Source organism: Archocentrus centrarchus, chromosome 3 (genome assembly GCF_007364275.1).
Source record: "Archocentrus centrarchus isolate MPI-CPG fArcCen1 chromosome 3, fArcCen1, whole genome shotgun sequence".
In the NCBI taxonomy this organism is placed as follows: Eukaryota; Metazoa; Chordata; class Actinopteri; order Cichliformes; family Cichlidae; genus Archocentrus; species Archocentrus centrarchus.
The window spans coordinates 19,819,248-19,841,205 of record NC_044348.1 but is presented as its reverse complement, the minus strand read 5'-3'; the positions used below and the strand labels follow the sequence as shown (position 1 = coordinate 19,841,205).

The 21,958-nt window shown below is 40.2% G+C and overlaps 1 protein-coding gene across 1 annotated transcript in view; it reads left to right on the top strand.

Moving 5' to 3' along the window:
- The first annotated feature begins 227 nt into the window (after nucleotides 1–227).
- The window catches only part of spon1a (spondin 1a), a 69,360-nt gene continuing 47,629 nt past the window's right edge, over nucleotides 228–21,958 (top strand). The window contains exons 1-5 of the mRNA XM_030721482.1: nucleotides 228–876; nucleotides 2,154–2,260; nucleotides 7,105–7,238; nucleotides 18,791–18,864; nucleotides 19,316–19,438. Coding sequence (XP_030577342.1) covers nucleotides 636–876; nucleotides 2,154–2,260; nucleotides 7,105–7,238; nucleotides 18,791–18,864; nucleotides 19,316–19,438 — 679 coding nt within the window. The 5' untranslated portion in view covers nucleotides 228–635. The remainder of the gene's footprint in view (nucleotides 877–2,153; nucleotides 2,261–7,104; nucleotides 7,239–18,790; nucleotides 18,865–19,315; nucleotides 19,439–21,958) is intronic.

Genomic DNA, 21,958 nt, shown 5'->3' with positions numbered 1-21,958 from the left:
CCCCCCCCCCCCCCCCACACACACACACACACACACACACACACACACACACACACACACATACAATTAGTCACCTTGACAACCGTGTAGCTTGCTTTATTATTTCCTTTGTCTGTGTCTCGGTGTTCATGTCTTCCTTAAGGCACTTGAGGGATGGCACACACACTCAGACACACGTACACACACACCCTCAGTAACTGCATCCGAGTTCAGTCCAAGTATGTCAAATGCGTTGCCTCCCCGGCGCACTCATTGGCAGGAATGGTTGCTTTTGTTTTTCTGTTGTTTTGTATTCATCACTCAGTCGGTTTGTAAATAGCTGTGGCCCTGGATACAGCTACACAGCGCTCATTCCGCGCTTGGCCATTTCCCCGGACCTCTGCTACCCTGCTCACTTTAACCAGCTGCACGCGGCGTGCCGTTCTTGTAGAGCGAGCGCTCAGCACATCCCAGTCAGTCTTCTCCTCTCTCCCGTTCACTCTAGGATGGATCTGTCCTCCTAGCACAGCAGAAGTGTACTTCAGCAGTTGGCAACTTGGCTTTACATTTAGGAGTGAGGCGGGAGCTGAAACAAACATCTCTACTCCTTCTGACAACATTTTTTTCATCTCCGCGCATTAACTTAGCTGTCGGAAATGTGCAAGATGACAGCAACTGGACTACGTCCGCGCTTTGTGCTCCTGCTCTGCTTCATCTCCACCGCGGCGTGCAATATGTTTGCATTCACCGAAGAGCCTTCTGACAGAGGCGGGAAGGCGGACGGGTATTGTAGTCGGGTATTACGGGCTCAGAGCAATAGGAAAGAGGGCAACAGCGAGTTTCGGCTCCGCGTAGAGGGAGATCCGGAGAGCTATCAGCCAGGGAGCACATACAGAGGTTGGTATTTGTGAGATACACACAGTAGGCTGCTTTCCATTATGTCTGAGCATTGTCACTAACCCACAGCCAGCAGGCTATGTAAACTTGAGATAAGTTTCTGCACACTACTTTTGCAAGCCTTAAGAAGATTATCCTCAATCGCAAAGAGCAGACGTGTGTTTTAACTGTTAAAAGACTGAGGCATCACTTTAAATCTAATGTGGGCATCCATGAGTAAATAGTATCCTTCAAATAGTCTTGTATGATCAAATTTTTTAAGGCTTTTCATAAAGCTAAATCCCTCTATGAACGCTTTCGTGGTTTTGATATTCTCTTTCACAGTTAACAGGTTTCTTGAAAGCCAGCCCCGATTTTTTCTCTCTCCTTTTTTTTTTTTTTTCCCCTCTCTAAAAGGGAAAGTTTTTGAGCGCAGTAAATGGGCATGTGCCATCTGCTCTGTGATTTCTAGGCTCCTGCCCTTCTGGTTCTGACAGTGTGATGTGCTCCACTTGAATCATCGTTGCCTGCTTTGCTGCACAAAATTATTTGGAATTAATCAAAAAGGCAACTGAATCATTTTAAAGTGGGATATTTGATTTAGCTTCACTGCAAATCAATATTTTTGAATCCCTGAAGAGGCCAATTAAATTGCCAAGTACAGCAATTACAGTTTCCTCAAAGTAAATCATTCTTTGTGTCATGTGTGCAGGGAGAGTGTGGACCCAAATGTGGGACTCGGAAGATTTAAACAAAAACAAACAAGCCAACCCCCCCCAAAAAAACAGCTTTAATGCCAAGAATACAAAACAAAGCAGAAGCAGAGCCAGAAATGCAAAAACTCAGAAACAAAAGGGAAAACACAGAACGAGGACACACGCAAGTGAGGAAAACACGAGGTAATTAGGCAGAGAGGGCACAGCTGGGGAAACAAGACACAGGTGAACAGAATCTACCTAAGAAGACTGAACACAACACAGAGACAGGAGACCTGCAAAATAAAACAGGAAGTAAGGAAACACCAAATAGAGAAGAGACTTGACAACAAGACACAGAGGGAGGCAAGAGAACTCAAGGACCAAAATAACCTATCAAGAAACTATAAACTCTAGCACATAATCCAAAATATAATTACAAGAACACTGAAAACCATAAATAAGAAAAACTTTTATCCTCTGGTAGATTATTTTGCCAAACTTAGAAAGACAGTATACAAATTAGACTTATTACAGGACCACAGTTAAGCTGTTTTCCTGTCCGCTGATGCTTGCTTCTAATATTTGTTTGTTTCCATCTAGTGACTGTGATTGCAACCAGTCCCTCCTACTTCAGAGGGTTCACCCTTATTGCCCTGAAGGATGGTGCAGAAGGTGACAAGGATGAGGACTATGCTGGAAATTTTCAGGTAAGGTAACATCTACAAATATGACAGTGTTGTACTGATTAAAAAAAAAAATCTTATTGATTAAAAACCCATCTCCCTTCCTTGTCTGCTACAACTGCTGGTAAAACCATGGTATATAATGTTTATTATTTAAATTGCAACATAGAAAGTGTTAAATTAATACTAGCCAGAACATTTGTTCCCACCTGTACTCTCCATACCATCCTTCAGTATAACAACTGTGCATGACATGAGTTGAGAGACAGATATTTTAGAGGACCCTCCTGTCTTCACATGTGTCAGTGTGTGAATATTCTCACCTCACCTCCTCTAAAAGGCTTGATATAGCATGTGAAAGAAGCCTACTCTCAGCGTATCTCCCCTTGAGCTATGCTTTGCTTGGCTGTTGGAGAACATGCGTGGAGTTTAAGAAGTCATCTATTCACAAGCAGGCATATATGTAGGTACTGTACAGCTGGAGCAGTTGAAAGGCTAATTAGCTTTTTATACAAGAAGGTCCAGCTGGAGTAATGTAGGAAGAGAACAGAGAGGGGCCAAGAGTGTGAAAGGAAAAAGGAGAAGGCAAGGCAACTGGTGCTGCTACGCACATGTGATAATGGCCAAATATGTGAGGACTTTGTAATTATAATTCAGTGTGAGGAGTCAAGTGGCAGAGAAAAGACAAGATAGTTGATGAAATTTAATGTGTAGTCCTAACAATATGTATACAATCTACAGATGGCATTACATATTCAGAGTGTGGAACTGCACTGGAAGGTGATAAAATATGAAGCCTAAACTACATTCATGACCTTTACTTTCACCATCTGTAGCATATTGTATACTTATTTTTGTTGATGCCTTTTAGTTTATTATATTCTGTCAATCAAAGTTTATGTGATTCAAATCAATATGGCAGTTTAAAGAAATGCATAGATTTAAACGTTGCTTAAGATGATACAAAGGAGTTGGAAAGAACTCAGCAAGCAAAGAACTGATTTTTAGCTTTATAAAAACTTGTGTGTTAGAGAAATACTAGAGTGTAGTGACTAATATTAAAGACATTATATCACATTTATATTCTATAATAAAAAAAAAAAAAACTCTCAGTCTTATCCAAAGCCAAATCCTCATTCAGAACTCTTAACAGCACGTCTGGCTCTGCTTCATTTTTGTAGACTCCTGTTGGTTCTAATCGTTTCTTACATGAAAACCATTATTTTACTAAACCTTTACCACAATTCACACAGCAGTCCTCAGGCTGCTCTGATCACAATTACTGCCATGTGGTGGCACTCTCTGTGAACCTGAGCTTTCAATATGGGAGGACATGAAGAACAGGAGCAGATTGTTTTTGTCCTGCATTCACCTCACAACTCATTACCCAGCATTAACCAAGGTTTTTTTTTCTGTTTGTTGTTGCAATTGATTTCATGCTATTTTTATTTAATGCCAGCCTTGAGCGTGTCCCTCAGCCATATGGCAGAGTGTGGTTTGGTGCAACGGGGAGCTAAACATCAAGAGTTAATATGGGAGAGACTACATCATTTAAATTACATTCACATTGCTTAACACATAAATGGGTGTAGAGTGCAGAGAGAATAATAGATAAAATAGGTAGATGTTTGATCATTGCCTTTTAGATGTTCACTTGAAAAGTAAAAAGCATAGATGTGTCAGTACTGGGACCTGCTTTTGATTGGACTCCTGCAAGGGGAAGTTTAAGGTCTCTTTCACGACTGCAGACAATCACCTATCTTTCCAAGCAATATGTGACAGAGCAGTAAAAATAAACTGCTGTCTAAAGAGATATGTCTCTATCATCACTTGCTCAGTCAGTCTTTCATATTTTATGTCTCTTGTGTTAGAAAGGTATATACACACACGCACAGACACACTATTCCTCCTTTGTGAAAGAACGCGGGGTGGACCAGCCCTCAGGAATTGAAAGAAAAGAAAGGAGAAAAAAAAAAAAGGAAGCTGCAACAGAGGCTTTAGGCTTTATTTAACATACAGCTCATTTGGAATCTGCTGGTGTGCCCCATCTCAGCCGTCTTAGGACAGCTCCCGACTTGATGAAAAGCACTTTTATTGAGCTCTCTGGGGAGGTCAGCTGCAACTGTGTGTCTATGTGTGTTTTTTTGGCAAGAGTGTAAACCAGCAGGGAATGCTGGCGATGTCTGATGAGACATTACTCCTCAGCAGGGTGAGATAATAGGACAAGAAAAGGCAAATTGTCATGTGGCTGTGTGGCTACATGAAGGGTGGAATCATCAGGATGGGTTTTGAAATTTCTGTGGCCACCGTGGCATTTGCAGTTACTTTTCTACAGCTCCTGTGTTATTTTAGATTGATGCTGAATGTTATTGTTTGGCTCTGACCAGGGGATAGTATAGAGCCAAGCTCTTTCTTTGACACACAAACTCTTGCATAAACCCAGAAAATGCAACTCAAGTCTTCCAGTAGTGTGTCCCATTTTGTCTGTTTTCCTAACAGCCATCGTCAGGCTTTTGTCAGAGGATTTGAAAACTAGGGAGTAAAAGAACAGGATCATAGGTCATCTTGCAGCAAATTAGTTGCTTCTTTTTGCAGATGGTGTTCAATGCATTCCCATGTGACTTCACTGGTTTTAACATGTGGTGTAGTCCATTCAGGGCAGCCCAGAATGCCTGTTAGAAACCATGGGAACATGGAGGGGAGGGGGCATATAATCTGTCAGGCCACGATAGGCTGCATACACACAAATGGCTCACACACACACACACACACACACACACACACACACACACACACACACACACACACACACACACACACACACACACACACACACACACACACACACAGACAGCTCCCAGGCTCCCCTTCTCACTCGCCGTGTAACTCTTAACACACTCTCTCACACACAATTTCAAAGGGAACTCATTCATAACATGGCATGACAAAGGAAATTCTCTGCTGACAGCTTTATGGAGTGAGAAAGTTCCCTGTCTTTACTGCCTGGATGTCACTTCCTATCAAACAGATCCTTGGTCTCAGCAGTTGTGCTCTCTCATGCAGCCAATTCAACTAATTTTCTGTCCAACAGTTAAAATCATTGAGGTGCTTAGTATCTCAGGTGTGGAGCTGAGTAGAGAAGGGAGCATGCATTTGGACTCTTCAGTCCAAGCCAAGTCTGGAGACTTTTTTTAATGACCTGAAGAGATCAGAACCGAAAGCTAAAGTGACTGCATCCCGCCTGTGTCCTACGTCATGTAGTGCCTGCATTTCAGCCAAGAACCGTCACCTGGTGTGCATAGCTTTTATGAGCTTGGTTGGCTTACCCACAGGGATGCTCACAGTGGGCTTTGATGCCAGAAAAAATTCTGGAATCAAGGTTGAGAGTTGCAGTGGCCAATATTTGCCTGCTAGTGGCACAGCCAGGCGAGCCAACGTGAGCTGGGCTGACATGATAGATGGAGACCCCCCTCTATTCAAGAAGGAGAACCCCCCCCAGTGGCAGAGCCTTCACTAGCTTATTACTTTCACCCAAACTGCTGATCTGTTTCAACTGCCACAAGCATCTCTCTTCTCAGTAAAATTGATTATTCTACCATCTCAATTTATCAGAAGATTTACAAATATGCAGCACAGTTGGTAGGTTTGACATCCTGTTACCACTTTGTTATAAACAGTATACTAGCTCGCTGCATCTTCTATAAATAGTTCTTGCATAGTTTGGAGCTGTGCTTTGTCCTACTGTAAGACAACGGAAATTGATTAGGCGCATCAAAGACATATGGCATGTCATTAATCTTCCACATTACCACCACAGAACTATTCTCAAGTAGCACCCATTATATTTTTTCCACCATCCTTGGCAGATGGCATCAAGCACTTCTCAGTTTTTAAAAGTGTTTTTTTCTCTTTTATCCAAACACCTTAACCTTAGATTGTTTGTCCATAATATCTTTTCCCAGCCTTTCTCTGTACAATGTAAGTGTTCTGGTGACCATCTTAATCATTTCCTTGCACATGTAGTGACAAGTGTTAGTTATGGCTTTTTCCTTTTCTGTCTTAGAAAGTCAGTCCTGGAGTCACTGCTTCAATGTTGATGTTGAGAGTGTTTTGATGAAGCTGCCTGTTTACGTTGTTCTGTGAAGGGAGTAGTACGTACCATTTGTAGGAAATATTCAGGAAGGTATAGCTTGCATTTTAGAAAAGCAATGCTCGTTACAGAAAAATGTTTTGCAGTTTTTTTGGTCATTTTGACACTATTATGGAACCCATAAAAGGCGGGTTCTTCAGACACTCCACTAGCCATATTTAGCACATTATTACCACAAATGTAGCCATTCACTGATATTTGTGTGCATGTGAGAAATGAGGTAATGTAACAATTTTGTTTAGTTATTTTGTTTCTTTCTTTATTCATTCATTAAAAAAAGGTCTCATGATTAAAAACTTATTTTTAAGAGAGTCTTGGGCCAACATTGGAAGTGTTAACCTAGCTTGTTTTTCAATGGCAGGAGAAACCAGCACAGGTTTTAACCATGGACCTTCTTGCTGTGTGGCAACAACAGTAATTGGTGACCAGTAACAGCACTAAATTGTACTTCAAAAAGCAGATAACCCATGATTTAAGTCTAATACAATTTATTGAATCCACTGGTGTTTACAAAAACAAAAAAAAGTGCATTTAATCTTAGTTTTTGGCTGTTAATTATGTTTATGAGCTGATAATGAGAGGAAATGTATTTATGTGATCCAGCATCAAGTGAACAAAATCACCTGCAGGTGTTTCGAGTGCTGTTTAGTCAGATCTTGTCTGATGGAATTTATTCATTACTTATCTCTTCGTGTGTTTGTGTGTGGATGCTTTACAGATAATTGATGAAGAGGAAACACAGTTTATGACCAACTGCCCCCCTGCAGTGACAGAGAGCACTCCTCGCAGAAGAACCAGTATCCAAGTGTTTTGGACCGCACCGCCTAGTGGCTCCGGTTGTGTTTTTCTCAAGTATGTATACAGCAACAGCTGGTGAGCCTGTTTAGCAGAGGCAAGCCCTCAGCTCAAACACTTGCAGAAAGCCAGTAGTCAAGTTTAGTCTACAGATCCCATCTTCTATCAAAAATATGGATTATTGCAGGTCATCCTCCAGATTGTGAGAATATCTGCAACATATAATAGAGAAAACTGAGGCCATTTTGGAGGGAGTAATTAAACTGTAGTATAAATAAATGCAGTGATCAAAAATAGAGGAAGCTGTTGCGTTAGGTTCGGTTTTGTTCGGTTTTTATTTGGCCAAAACAAAACTTGTGATTTTTAAACAAAGACTGAATGGTCAGTGTTTCCTACACTTATACATCACTTGGGCCCAGAAATATTAACACCACCAAAGTATATTTGGTGACTCATTTGAACATTTTTTTTAATCTAAAAATTTTAATCTCTTCAAGAGAATGATGAATATGCCTACTAGTAGACAATCACCTCACTCTTATTTTGAAAGTTCAGTCACCGCTAACGAGTAGCCCAGACCTTTCCAAGTCAGCTGCCTGCTGGCCATGTTGCTGTCCTGATAGTCTTCAGTAAAATCAGCCGCCTGATTCTGTCATCCTACGATCCAATGCCGATCCAATGCTGCCTTCTTTGACTGCAGCTGGTGATGTAGTCCTTGTTGAACCGGAGGCATGCAAGCTGAAGCTAGGTTGAGCTTACTGAAACTGCAAAGCAGAATGAAGGCTAGCTGCAGTCGAAATCTGTGCCTGGGACAAGAGATTCAGTGGCAAGACAGGCAAGCATAATGCTTCGTTATTTAATTGTCACAAGGTACTTGGCAATAAAAAAAATGCAGAGGCGCACCTTATAAACAGTACAGTGTGTGCCTCCTCTCTGGTGTATACACACTTACACGCACACCCCCACAACACCGCAACCATCACAAACACGATCCAAATGTGACACTCTGTAACTGTTTGTACTTACCATGCTTTGCCTGCTTTAATATAGATTTACAAATATCTTGTTATTTAACTAATGTGGTTTTCTGTTTCATCAGCTGTCTTGTTCTGTCTCAATTTCAAGTCCACATTTTATGAATCTCTACATATACAATTTTACTAAGTGAAATTTTGCCTGAAGTTAGTAGGTTTTACATGCTGAAGTTTGAAAACATTCATTTATATCCTCATTTGTTAATGTTTAATTTATGTAGATATTTTAGAAGTAGGATTTTAAATGAGATTACCAGATTTTTTTTACTAGAGAGAGAGAGAGAGATAGAGAGAGCGTGAGAGAGAAACATCACACTCTTGTATTGTCCCACTAAACCTAAGCACACTGAAATGCAGAATGTGCTGTCAAATTCTCATTTTCATTCTCATTAGGCTTTATAAACTAATTATTACCATTATTAATTAAATACCTGATACACAGCACTCTTTTTCTTTTCTTTTTTCTGTTATAAGTCTGGGCTTACGTGAATACAAAAGACAACTTATGTTAAGCTAAAAGCACATCATGACAGAAATCCATTTATTAATCCTGTTCTCCACTGCAGGGAAATAATGAGAGTGCATGAAGTGGAAAGGTACTGAAGGACTGTGGTTCACAAGGGATTCTGATCAATGCATTATTTAACTGTTTGTTTATCTGTTGTGTGATCCACACCTATGCTGGTCTTATTTGCAAAGGAATCATAAATACAGGTTCCATTTCTCCTGCACTCTACAGCGTGATGACTTTCCCCTTTTTTCTTTCTCTGTGGTTTCAGTTTATCTTGTTCTCCTCATGTTCTGCCCTCAGTAACCTCTGGATTTTTCTTTTCTCTGTCATTTTTTCCCCTAACCCTTCTCCTGTAATCCATTTTCCACTTGTTTTCATCCTCATTATATTACGTTATCTTAATTTTCAAAAGGCAGGTCATGTTGCATGACATGCATGTAACATATAGCATGCATGATATCTATGCTCTCCTTATAGAGGTTAGTGAAATAATGGCAGAGTTGTATTTAGCACTAATAGATAAAGGAAATAGTTGTGTGTACTGCCTTGAAAGAGATACTTGAAAGTTCAGAGATGTCGGTGCGCTATCAGCACACAGACAATGGGGAAACAAGAAAGTAAGAAGCTTACTGTTAAAAACACATATGTGAAAATCATAATTACAGACTGGCAGTGGGTATTTGTTTCTGCTCTTCACCCTATCTGCAAGGTGGTAATGATGGCAAGGTTTTTTTTTTAATGCCAATCTGCTGGAATGCAGGAACTGTCCTGGTAAAGTCTTATGGATAGAAAAAGTACAACTTCTTATGCAGGGACTTTCACATAAAAACTTCTCAGAACAAGATGCTCATTGGCTGTATTATTATATTGCTCTACTTCCAGTGAAACATTGATGCATAAACAGGCATACTGTATAATCAATAAACAGGAGGAACCAACATAACAATGTGAAATAGCTTGCTTATAGATTAGCTTAGAGTAGACAGCTTCATTACCAACACAGGCAGTGTAAATATTTGTTTTTAATTTTCTCCATATCAGAGAAGGTGGCCCGTTGCTACCTGTCAATAAAGCTGTCTGTAAAAGATCATGTTTTTTTTAAAAAAGAGACAATGAGAAAACATCTGGTTATGAAATTACAAATGTGTGCATGTGTTTGTCTCTTAGAAAGCTTGTGACTCACATGTCCCGGGAAATCCTGCTCCTCATGAGTGGTTTGCTACAGTATAATTGACGGGCAGTTGCTGTCTTTTAGATGGAAAGTCTGAGCTTGGTGGTTTGGTTTTCTCAAAGGTTGATCCATGATGATAGGGTTAGGCAAGGATGTTCATTTAACCTCCTGAACCCAGAGCACTAATTTTGAAAGTTTTACTGTTTATTTTTAGCTTTTTCATAAGCTCAAATCAGATAAAGCCAAACTTTCCTTTACTGGATCTCTGTTGCCAGTGTCTCACTCTTGTTTAACTAAGAATCATAACATATGCATTAGGGATGCACAGTTATATAGAATTTGTGGAGTGCTGTGGGCCAATCAACAAGCATAATGTCCTTTACCAGTGGCAGTGGCTGATGTTTCTCTGTTAAATAGCTAATTTTTCTGATATCAGTTACTTAATGAATTTGTTTAATAGTGTATGCTCATCAATTCTGGATACCATAGCACTGTTAAGTCAGATTATACCCAGTCATCATCAGATGAAAGGAAAAGCTCATGTTCACTACCGCCACATGAAGGAGTTACTAACCACACTCAACCAACTCATAAAGGATTCAAGAACATCTTATTTTGCTAATTTGATTAATGATAATAAACACAATCCAAGGTTCTTGTTTGACACCATCAGCAGATTCCTCAATTCCCCTCAGTCCACTTTCCATGCCATGTCTTCTAATGACTGTTAAAAAGTTTTTTGATTTTTTTTTTTTGTTACTAAAGATTAACAGTATCAGGTCACAATTCAAGTCTGTACCCTTTCAACTGGCCCAAGTCTCTCACCCAGTTCTGTTGTCCGAGTTTAAACTACTTTCCACAGCAGTTCTCCTTGATATTGTTTCACACATGCGCACTTCTACCTGCCAAGAGGATATTATCCCTCCTAAATTCATTCGAGGTTCTAACTGTCATTTCCACCTGGCTTCTCTCTATTTTAAATCACTAGGCTGCATTCCAGATTACTTTAAAATAGCTAGCCTCTTCCCTCTGCTTAGAAAACCCTCTATAGACCCTACTGTTTTAGGTAATTACAGGGTAATATCCAAATTCCTGTTTATTTCTAAAATCCTTGAGAAAGTTGTTGTTCATCAGCTCCATCAGCTAGTTGAAGGAAAAAATATCTTTTGATAAGTTCCAATCTGGCTACAGACAAAACCACAGCACTGAAACAGCTTTATTAAAAATTACTAATGACATCCTTATGTGCTTGAATAAAGGTGAATATTCCAATTTAGTCCTTCTAGACTTGTTTGCAGCCATTGATACAGTTGATCATGCTACTCTTATTAACAGATTACAAAACTGGGTTGGCATCACTGGTACTGCTCTCAAATGGCGTTCTTCAACAGATACTTCAGAATTCATATTAACCAATGCATGTCCTTATCTGCACCCCTCGTATGTGAAGTCCCCCACGGCTCAATCCTTGTTGGAATGAATTTCTGACCAGATAGTTGATTACATGTCTGTGTGTCTCTATGTCTGTACAGGGGTTGGACAATAAAACTGAAACACCTGGTTTTAGACCACAATAATTTATTAGTATGGTATAGGGCCTCCTTTTGCGGCCAATACAGCGTCAATTCGTCTTGGGAATGACATATACAAGTCCTGCACAGTGGTCAGAGGGATTTTAAGCCATTCATCTTGCAGGATAGTGGCCAGGTCACGACGTGATGCTGGTGGAGGAAAACGTTTCCTGACGCGCTCCTCCAGAACACCCCAAAGTGGCTCAATAATATTTAGATCTGGTGACTGTGCAGGCCATGGGAGATGTTCAACTTCACTTTCATGTCCATCAAACCAATCTTTCACCAGTCTTGCTGTGTGTATTGGTGCATTTTCATCCTGATAACACGGCACCGCCTTCAGGATACAATGTTTAAACCATTGGATGCACATGGTCCTCCAGAATGGTTCGGTAGTCCTTGGCAGTGACGCGCCCATCTAGCACAAGGGAATGCCATGATATGGCAGCCCAAACCATCACTGATCCACCCCCATGCTTCACTCTGGGCGTGCAACAGTCTGGGTGGTACGCTTCTTTGGGGCTTCTCCACACCGTAACTCTCCCGGATGTGGGGAAAACAGTGAAGGTGGACTCATCAGAGAACAATACATGTTTCACATTGTCCACAGCCCAAAATTTGCGCTCCTTGCACCATTGAAACCGACGTTTGGCATTGGCACGAGTGACCAAAGGTTTGTTTATAGCAGCCCGGCCGTGTATATTGACCCTGTGGAGCTCCCGACGGACAGTTTTGGTGGAAACAGGAGAGTTGAGGTGCACATTTAATTCTGCCGTGATTTGGGCAGCCGTGGTTTTATGTTTTTTGGATACAATCCGCGTTAGCACCCGAACATCCCTTTCAGACAGCTTCCTCTTGCGTCCACAGTTAATCCTGTTGGATGTGGTTCATCCTTCTTGGTGGTATGCTGACATTACCCTGGATACCGTGGCTCTTGGCTCTTGGTACATCACAAAGACTTGCTGTCTTGGTCACAGATGCGCCAGCAAGACGTGCACCAACAATTTGTCCTCTTTTGAACTCTGGTATGTCACCCATAATGTTGTGTGCATTGCAATATTTTGAGCAAAACTGTGCTCTTACCCTGCTAATTGGACCTTCACACTTTGCTCTTACTGGTGCAATGTGCAGTTAATGAAGATTGGCCACCAGGCTGGTCCAATTTAGCCATGAAACCTCCCACACTAAAATGACAGGTGTTTCAGTTTCATTGTCCAACCCCTGTATGTTCAACATGTATATTTATCTTTAATGTGTGGCTTTTATTCAAACTGTGAAGCACTTTGTAACTCTGGCATTTGAAAAGTAAGTTGTTGTTGTTAATATTAACAATTGTTGTAGCCACAGAATTTTGCAAATGGTCATCCCTACTTTATAATGAATATTTGTTGGATGTTTTGCAACTAGAGCCTGGCCTATATAGGAGTTTTAAGACTGATACCAGTGCAGATATTTGATGATTTAAAAATCTGATATATCAGCCAATAGTTTTCTCCCCCAGACACACAAACCATTAGATTTCATTAGAATGCATTGGAATAAAATTTCTGTAATATTTCCTATGTGTAGTTATTGTGAGTCCTTGCTTAGATAATGTGACAGTTCTGGTTAAAAATAATCTTTTTTTTTTTTTTTTTTTTTTTTTAAATTGTCACAGTAAGTTGTGAATTACTCTTAATCCAAACACATTTTGCTAGCAGGGGCGTTGCAGAGTGCCCTCTGGTGGAAAAACTATGCATCATCAGCGCTCATGTTTCTCCCATCTCCTCTTTATTTTTTAAATTTTCATTTCTCAGTTGTTACAAACGGACATACAGATATATCACCAAAAAGCTAATATCAGCTGATATATGGGCCAGGCTCTATTTGTAACTGAAATTAGCACTATTAAAATATGACTAAGGGTTTAAATGGGAGATTCTCCTTTTATCCATGTGATGTGAGTAGCCATGTATTTTCTCTATAGATTACTTGTTACTTTGCTGGTTGTGTCAAGCTACAAAAACGCACAATCCATTTCCATTTGGACAAATGCAATAATAATTCAGCCCAGTGGACTCATTACTACTTGTTTGTAACAGTTTTTTTTCGGTTATTCCCATTGGTAATAGTACATGAGAGACTCCAGAATGCTCCTAAAATGTAAAACTCATCATCTCAATGAAATCGTTTTCATATGTGGTCCCTTAATTTTATCCCGACTGTTCTCAAAAGAATATCAGATCTAATAGAAATCCTCTTACACAGCACGTTTTAGCAAAGAGGAAATTTTGTCTGTTTTTGCTTAAAATCTTTAGCTATTACTAACTGGTTAAAATAATTTGCTTCTGTTCTGTTTGTGCCCTGATGAAACACAAAACAAAACAAAACATAAAATAAACAAACAACACCAAAAATAACAACAACAGGAAAGTAACCAAAAAACCAAAAAAACCCCCAAAGCAAAGCAAAAAACAAGTATCCACTGACAGAAAGTCATGATGGTATTATCAACGACAGTGTAGTCCCTATGGTTGCTTACATCCCGATGGTGTCACAGCAGTCATAATAAGACACAGTCGATATGCTGCTACAGTCACCACTGACTTTGCCGCTATCTTGGCTCTTTCAGTTTGTTGATATGAGATATTTTATTTGTAATTTCCCTCTGGCATGCAGTATGGATAGTAGTGTGGTATGTTTTGATGGGCTGTCTGAGTATATCAGTGATCTGGTGAATGTCCCAACCACACGCAGCTGTCAGAACCTGTTTATCTCCATCAGCTAAATGGTACAACAGATAAAAGATGCTTTCAGAACTCTAGAAGCAGTCTTACAAAAATTAAATGTAAGTACATCTAGCTTACATTGAGGAGGTCATTTTGTGAGTTCTGTTTGCAGTTGAGACAATAGATTGTCATTCATTTAATCTGTAGTAGTACTGATTGCACAGTGAATAAATACAAAATAATCTGTAGTTGCAACAGGAGCTAACATAACAAAATAAGAATTTAGTTTCTTCTTCTGCTCATGGTCATAGAACAACAGTCTGTGCTGCTCTTTTACCTTTGCTTCTCTTGTTCCCACTGTCTTTTCTTTCACTGTTTGTTAAACTCTCAGATCTACAATACTCAGAGACACACAGTGATACACACACACACACACCCACTTAAATCAGTGCACTTTTGGGGTGATTGGGATCGGCAGCGGTGTGGATCGTGCAAAGTGAGATAGAATTTAAATTGGATGTTAAATAAGCATTACTCCGCCTGATTGTCTAGCCAGCCCAGGAAAGTGGACGAGCAGTGAGGCAGAGTGTGCTCGTCTATCTCCCAGAGATATGTGGAATTGGGGTGAGATTGAATTAAAGTGTGAACAATTAGAGAAGTGCTGATGGTGTCACTTACCTTGAATCAGTTCATCCATGTTATGAGAGGGTATTTGGTCTGTAAATCATACTTTCCCTTGCATACCATTTCAATTTTACATCAAGTAAGCATACAAGGGAAGTGAGTACTCTCCTGTGTAATATCACTTAACTGTCAAATGGTTCAAAATTGTATAACCTCTCAGTGGTTGTCATGTTTTTTTAAGTTGACAAATAGAATTTGTCTTTCGAAATACAAAATACAAACTCAGTGCAACAAGAGTGAAGAGACCTGTGATCACTGATGCAAGTTAGAAGACCTTTGATCACTGGAACAGAATTGCACATGTTTATTTCCAATTAGCCTAACTACTGGAAATCAGAAAGGACAGGGAAAGTTCAATGACTAACAAAAGAAAAGTAGTGGAAAAACATTTGCACCAATAATCGGAAGGTACAGACTGAGCCACAGTATCATTAATTGGAGCTACAAGGCAACCTGCCACAGTGTGGGTACAGTCCAACTCTGAAAAGAGAGATCATCAGGGGAAAATTACTTTTCTGTGACAGGTTGGGCAATGTGAAGGAGATTGTAGCATGTCAGCCTCTCTGGATGCTGCCCAAGAAAAAAAAAAACAACCCTATTTTGCTCTTCAGCACAGAAAGATTGGTGGAATTTGGTTAGGACTACTATTGTGAATGATTAGTCCTGATGGTGAAGCATTAAAGCAGTATAGGTATGGGGATGCAAGAATGTTGGGAACACAACATTTATAGATAGCACCATGAATGTCTGGGGATATAACAGAACACTGGCTGACAAGATGACTGCCAGCCTCTAGAATTATGGCAAAAGAGGATAAAAATACAAAGTTTCATCTTCTTATTTTTTTGGCTGCTTCATTAGGGGTTGCCACAGCCAATACCTGCCTCCATCTCACCCTATTTGCAGCATCCTCCTCTGTTACACCAACCCTCTGCACGTTCTCCATCACTAAATCCATGAATTGTCTCTGTTGTCTTCTTCTTTTCATCCTGCCTGGCAGCTCCATAGTCAACATTGCTCAGTATATTAACTATGCCTCCTCTGCATATTTCCAAACAAAGTTGCTTCTCTAACTTTGTCTCCAAACTGCTCAACCTGAGCTGTTTCTCTGATATATTTCTAATCTCGTCCATCCTGGCCACTCCCAATGAAAATCATCAGTTCTGCCACCTCCAGCTCCACCTGCCGTCTTTGTATTCATTGCAACCATACATGTACATCATTGCAGGTCTCACTACCATCTTGTAAGCCTTCCCTTTTGCTCTTGCTGCTGTGCTTCTGTCACAAATCACCCTTGATACTCATTTCCACCCACTCCCCCCTGCCTGGACTCTCTTCTCCTCTCTTGCTTTAGATGGTTGACTCCAGGTATTTAAACTCATTTACCTTCACTGCCTTCTTTGCAGCTTCACTATTACACCTGTTTCCCTCTCACTCATACACATGTATTCTGTCTTGCTTCTACTGACTTGCATTCCACTTTTCTCCAGAGCATACCTCCACCTCTTCAGGCTCTCTTCCACCTTGTCTCCACTCAAGCTAGACATCAAAATATTGTCTGTGAACACCACAGTCTACAGAGACTCGTGCCTAACCTCATTGGTTAGGCACCACCGCAGACAAGAAGGGGCTCAGAGCGGATCCCTGGTGTAATCCCACCTCCACCTTGAACCCATCTGTCACCCCTACCGCACAGCTCACCAGTGTCTCACTGTCCTCATACATGTACTGCGCCACCCTCACATATTTCTCTGCCACTCCTGACTTCCTCATGCAGTACCACAGTTCCTCTCTTGGCGCCTATTATATACTTTCTCTAGATCCACAAAGACACAATGCAACGCCTTCTGACCTACTCTATACTTCTCCATCAAGACGCTCACTGTTTTCAAGTGAAAGTAACCTACTGTAAAACTTGTAACAATTCAATTACGGTGATATAATATTTAATCATTTGATATTTAGATGATAGCAGGGTATAGTAATGTGTGTTGCATTTTGCAGACAGTTGCATGCAAAAGTGTGGGTTTTAGAAATATTTATGTGAGTGAGAATAGATGGTGTACTGTATGTGAAACAGTCAAATTGCATGAGTACTGCAACATGTGAAAAATAATATTTTCTGGTTGACTTTTCATGTGGTGGAGAGTAGTAACACTAAGAAACTTGAATTGAAAAGTATTTTGACTACAAAGTAAAGCTTTTGTGGTTTACCACCTCTTCAAATCAAAGGCTGGAGCTGCTCAGTGGCATTGCTAATAGTATGTTGAAAAGCTAAACGGAGGAGCATTTAACTCAAGAACTTAAAATTCAGCACATTTTATTACATTTAAAGGTTAGATCACTATTTTTTCAGATTATACATACATACAACTGAAATATTTTTTTCCCCTTTGGTCAGCTGGGATAGACTCCAGTCCCCCACAACTATAAGTTGATTAGGTAGTTAAGAAAATGGATGGTAGATATTTTTTCTTTTTGTTCTGCTCAAACTGTATTACAATTCAAACTATGAATAATATATACTCTTATTCTTGTGTAATTAGTGTTGTTTTTCACACACCAACATACTCAGTCACTTACACTGTGCTGTCACTTTATCATACACATAGAAATTATTGGATAACATAATGTCAGCATATGTAGAAGAGTATGGTAATGAGAATAAGAGACCCTGTGATTAGGATTCAGTTTTGTAAATAAGACACATGAGAAATTATGTTTGCTTTGGGGCAGATGCCTCTCTGTACTCGGTTTATTATGATCTTTCACCCAGTGTGTAGGATGGCTTGCCTTGAACATCTTAGTTTGAAATTGAAGTTTACCGTAATTATCTTTTGTTTTTCCAGTTTTCTGGAAAACAAATGTTTTGCCCTTTGACACTTTTCAATTTGTATTTTGGAATTTATCGTATATTGTTGTTATTCACTGATACAGGCATTATATTGGCCATTGAAACTGTCGATCATACTATTTTTTTTCTCAATATGTGAAGGCTGCATGTGAACAGTGGGCTAATGTCAGTGAGATGTTCAGCTCTGTGCATCTATAAACACAATAAATATATAAAATTTCTCATCTTGTGGATTAATATGCTTTTTTTGTTGGTTCTGGGATTAACTCAGCTCAACAGAGCATGCTGCTGCTCAGCTTAGTTCAGAATAAATAGCATCCAAATTGTCCAGCTGGAAGGGACCCACCTGGATCAGATGTTATCCCCGGACTTCTATCCAGTATCTCATTGTTGCGGTTTATTCCCATGGAAACCTTCCTGCAGCCATGGCTGGTGTTTGTGAGGAAGTTAGGTCCCCCGGTGGCTTGTTTTCTGTTGTTGGTTCTCAAGTCGTTGGCATCTGAAAAGGTCTGTTTGTGGCTGATTTACATGTCAAGGACCCTCTTGGATGCATGTTCTCCTCTACTGAGTGAAACGAGCCTCTGAAACAGCTCAATCTTAGACCCCCACGCAATTCCAGACCTCACATTGGGTGAGCATTACTAGTGCATAGCCAGCTGTAGTGTATGTTCTGTCTGTGTATTTTGGTGAATTGGTTTAGCTTAGTCTTATGCGTTGAATGACTTGAAAAACAAAATCTAAAACAAATTTTGAAATTTTCTTGTGAGCTCTAATACCTGCTTTTAGAAAGATGCTGAAAAAGAGGAATAAGTTTATAAACAACTCTGCAGCTGTTAAGTCTGCCATGATCCACACCTCTGGTGTTATTATCAGTAAAAGAAACCAAAACACTTTACTCATTTGTTTCCTGTCTTAGTTCTTCCTACTTTTTTTAAGCTGTCAAAGTTTTTACAAATTTATTTTATAATTTGTACTCTCACTTTTGCTCCATACATCTGCCTACACCTGCACTTGTTTTTCCTCCTCAACAAACTTTGCTTCTCACAGTCCTGTTCTCTTCTTGTTACTCTATTTAGGGCTAGCATTGTGCAGAAAAGGATAATCTATTTCCAGGATGAAGGCTCACTCACCAAGAAAATGTGCGAGAGAGGTAGGTTTCTCCATATTAGTCCCCCCAAAAAACAACAACAACAAAAACAACAAAAAAAACCACAAAAAAAAACATGATTATAAATGTCTTGTTCATTCAGTCTCCGTTCTGGTGATTTATTTTTGTTCCCCACTGATAATGTTTTATTTTGTCTCTTCTTTTACTCTAGTTTTTTTATTCTCAATTTTTGCATTTCACACTGGTATGCACTGACATGTGAATGATTGTAAATGAGTATGACCCCCGTGGCTTTGCATGACCTTGGATGCCACTCTGAGCAACAAATATAAAGAACAGTGCTGTATACCTTTTCTCCATGTCCTTCGTCTTGGCTCCCTTTGTATGACAGACACTCATCTCATGTGTGTCTTATACTAATTAGTAGTCTCTCTGTGTGTATCTCATGATCTTCTGTATTTCTCTGTCTGGATTTTCCCTTATTTCTGTACAGAATCCCTATATGGAGATGCTACAGATAAACCTTTGTTTGACTGTTGTGCCTGTGGAACAGCAAAGTACAGAGTCACTTTCTATGGGAACTGGTCAGAGAAGATTCACCCCAAAGACTATCCCCGTAAGCACAAATCTTCAGTTCTTCATGTCATCTCATCTCTCTGCATTATGTACTATACAGGTCTAATCCAAGGACACGCATACACTATATTGCCAAACGTATTCACTCACCCATCCAAATCACTGAATTCAGGTGTTCCAATCACTTCCATAGCCACAGATATAAAATCAGGCACCTAGGCATGCGGACTGCTTTTACAAACATTTATGAAAGAATGGGTCGCTCTCAGGAGCTCAGTGAATTCCAGCGTGGTACCGTGATAGGATGCCACCTGTGCAACAAGTTCACTTGTGAAATTTCGTCACTACTAAATATTCCACAGGCAACTGTTAGTGGTATTATAACAAAGTGGGAGCGACTGGGAACTCAGCCACAAAGTGGTAGGTCACATAAAATCACAGAGCGTGATCCAGGGATGCTGAGGTGCATAGTACGCAGAGGCCTTTCTGTAGAGTCAATCGCTACAGACCTCCAAACATCATGTGGCCTTCACATTTTTGTACCAGGCAGAAAGCATGCCTGTAATTTTGGTAATTGTAACACTGAAGTTTATAAGGATTGACTTCTTTTTGGTGTCCAGCTCAATGACCAGGTTTTTTTACACTGGCTTGAATTGCTTAGCCCAGCAGGCAACTGGGTTGGCTGGACGACTAAATTATACACAATTCAGTCAGACCTTGCTCACAGCTCCACAGTCATGCCAGCCCAGGATTCGAACCAGCATCCTCTCAGTGATGAACCTTTCTTCTCCTCGAGGCCACTACAATTACTTTGTTCATTAGTAAATTGACACAATTGCACAAAGTTTGCATGGAAGATGCTGACTTGTCTGTAAACACTTGCCAACTACCCTCTAAGTCAGGGCTCTTCAGCTCCAGGCCTCGAGAGCCCCTGTCCTGCAGGTTTTAGATGTGTCTCTGCTTCAACACACCTGAGTCAAATATAGAAGTCATTAGCAGGACTCTGGAGAACTTGACTGCATACTGAGGAGGTAATTCAGCCATTTGATTCAGGTGTGCTGGATCAGGGACACATCTAAAACCTGCAGGACAGGGGCTCTCGGGGCCTGGAGTTGAAGAGCCCTGCTCTAAGTGGTTGTGAAACAATGATGAGTGTGATGCAAACTGTAAACAGATACTCTGCCTCCAAAATAAAAGTTTTACTTTGAAGGTAAGCAGTCTCTGTTTCCAGTTTGTTTCTTACATTTTCAAGTTTCATTACCATTAGGTGGTTAGTCATCTGCTAGTGACCAAAACAGGGAATACACATTATTTCCTAGCAACCAGCTGTGACTGAGTCTTAAAATTCAACTAGTATCCTTGATGATTGATTAAAACTCTTTCTAGCTTCTGAAGCAGGGCATGCCAAAAGAAGTTTGAAAATCAGTGCACACCCCTCAGTGCCAGCACCATTCCCTAATCTTTTGGCAGGATAACAAACCCTGACACACTACAAAAAATGTTCAGGAATGGTTTGTTTAGCACAATGAAGTGTTTAAGACCAAGTGCTAACTTAGTCTTATATTTCACTACATCTTAGTGAAATATATAAACATCTCTGACCCCCCCCCCCCCCCCCCCCCCCCCCCCCACCCACCCACCCACCCACCACCACCACCACCAAACAAACAACCAAACTTTCTGGGATATGGATTGTTTAGCTTTGTGGTTTAGGCATTGCACATAGGCCTCAGTAATAATGTAAATGTTGACTGATTTCACAGTGGTTGGGTGTGATGTGCGTATAACCTTGAGACACACAATCAGGATGTGAATGGACTTTAAGATTACACTGCCTCTCTCATCTAAATCAGGCTCTTGCCATTCAGATCAATATACTGATTAGAGTGGAATAAGATAAACCCTGAGATCGAAAGGAGAGCTAATTCACTGTCTTATAGAGCGAGTGGCTATATATACTTACTAGCACACGCATTTATGCAAACACACACACACACACCTCAACAGTAGATCAACTTTAAAGAGGATAGGGCAAGCTGTGTGGTTTCAATTTCGTTCCCTTGCTACATATTTATTTGTCCTTGCATGAAGTTATTTCCTAGGTAAGTAGTTAAAATAGCTCTGCACATATTGGACTGGACAATATTATTCACTGACTGCTCCACAGCAAATACATGGTAGCCTGTCCTTATTTCTTTAGCTTTTTGCCCTGACTTTGCTGTTTTATAGTACAAATGCCTTTTTTGTTATCTGAGGTCTGCCATTATGTCACATGTTACCCTGCTATTTTTAAAATGTTTCCTTTAAGTGCAGAAGCCGTAGACTGCCATGGTGTCACACATTCTGAGACTAAGTTTTAGTGTAAAACAGGCCAACAGGAGATTTTTTTTTAACTACATCACATGATAACCTTGACAGTTCTATTTCTTTTTTCCCCGTTGTCCCCATTATATGTCATACAGAAAAGTGCGGATATTTAGTGCAAGTGATGGCAGCTCCCTTGGACACAGAGCGTAGGCACCTGCCCTAGAAAGATTGATAGGATTACTATAAGAAAAAT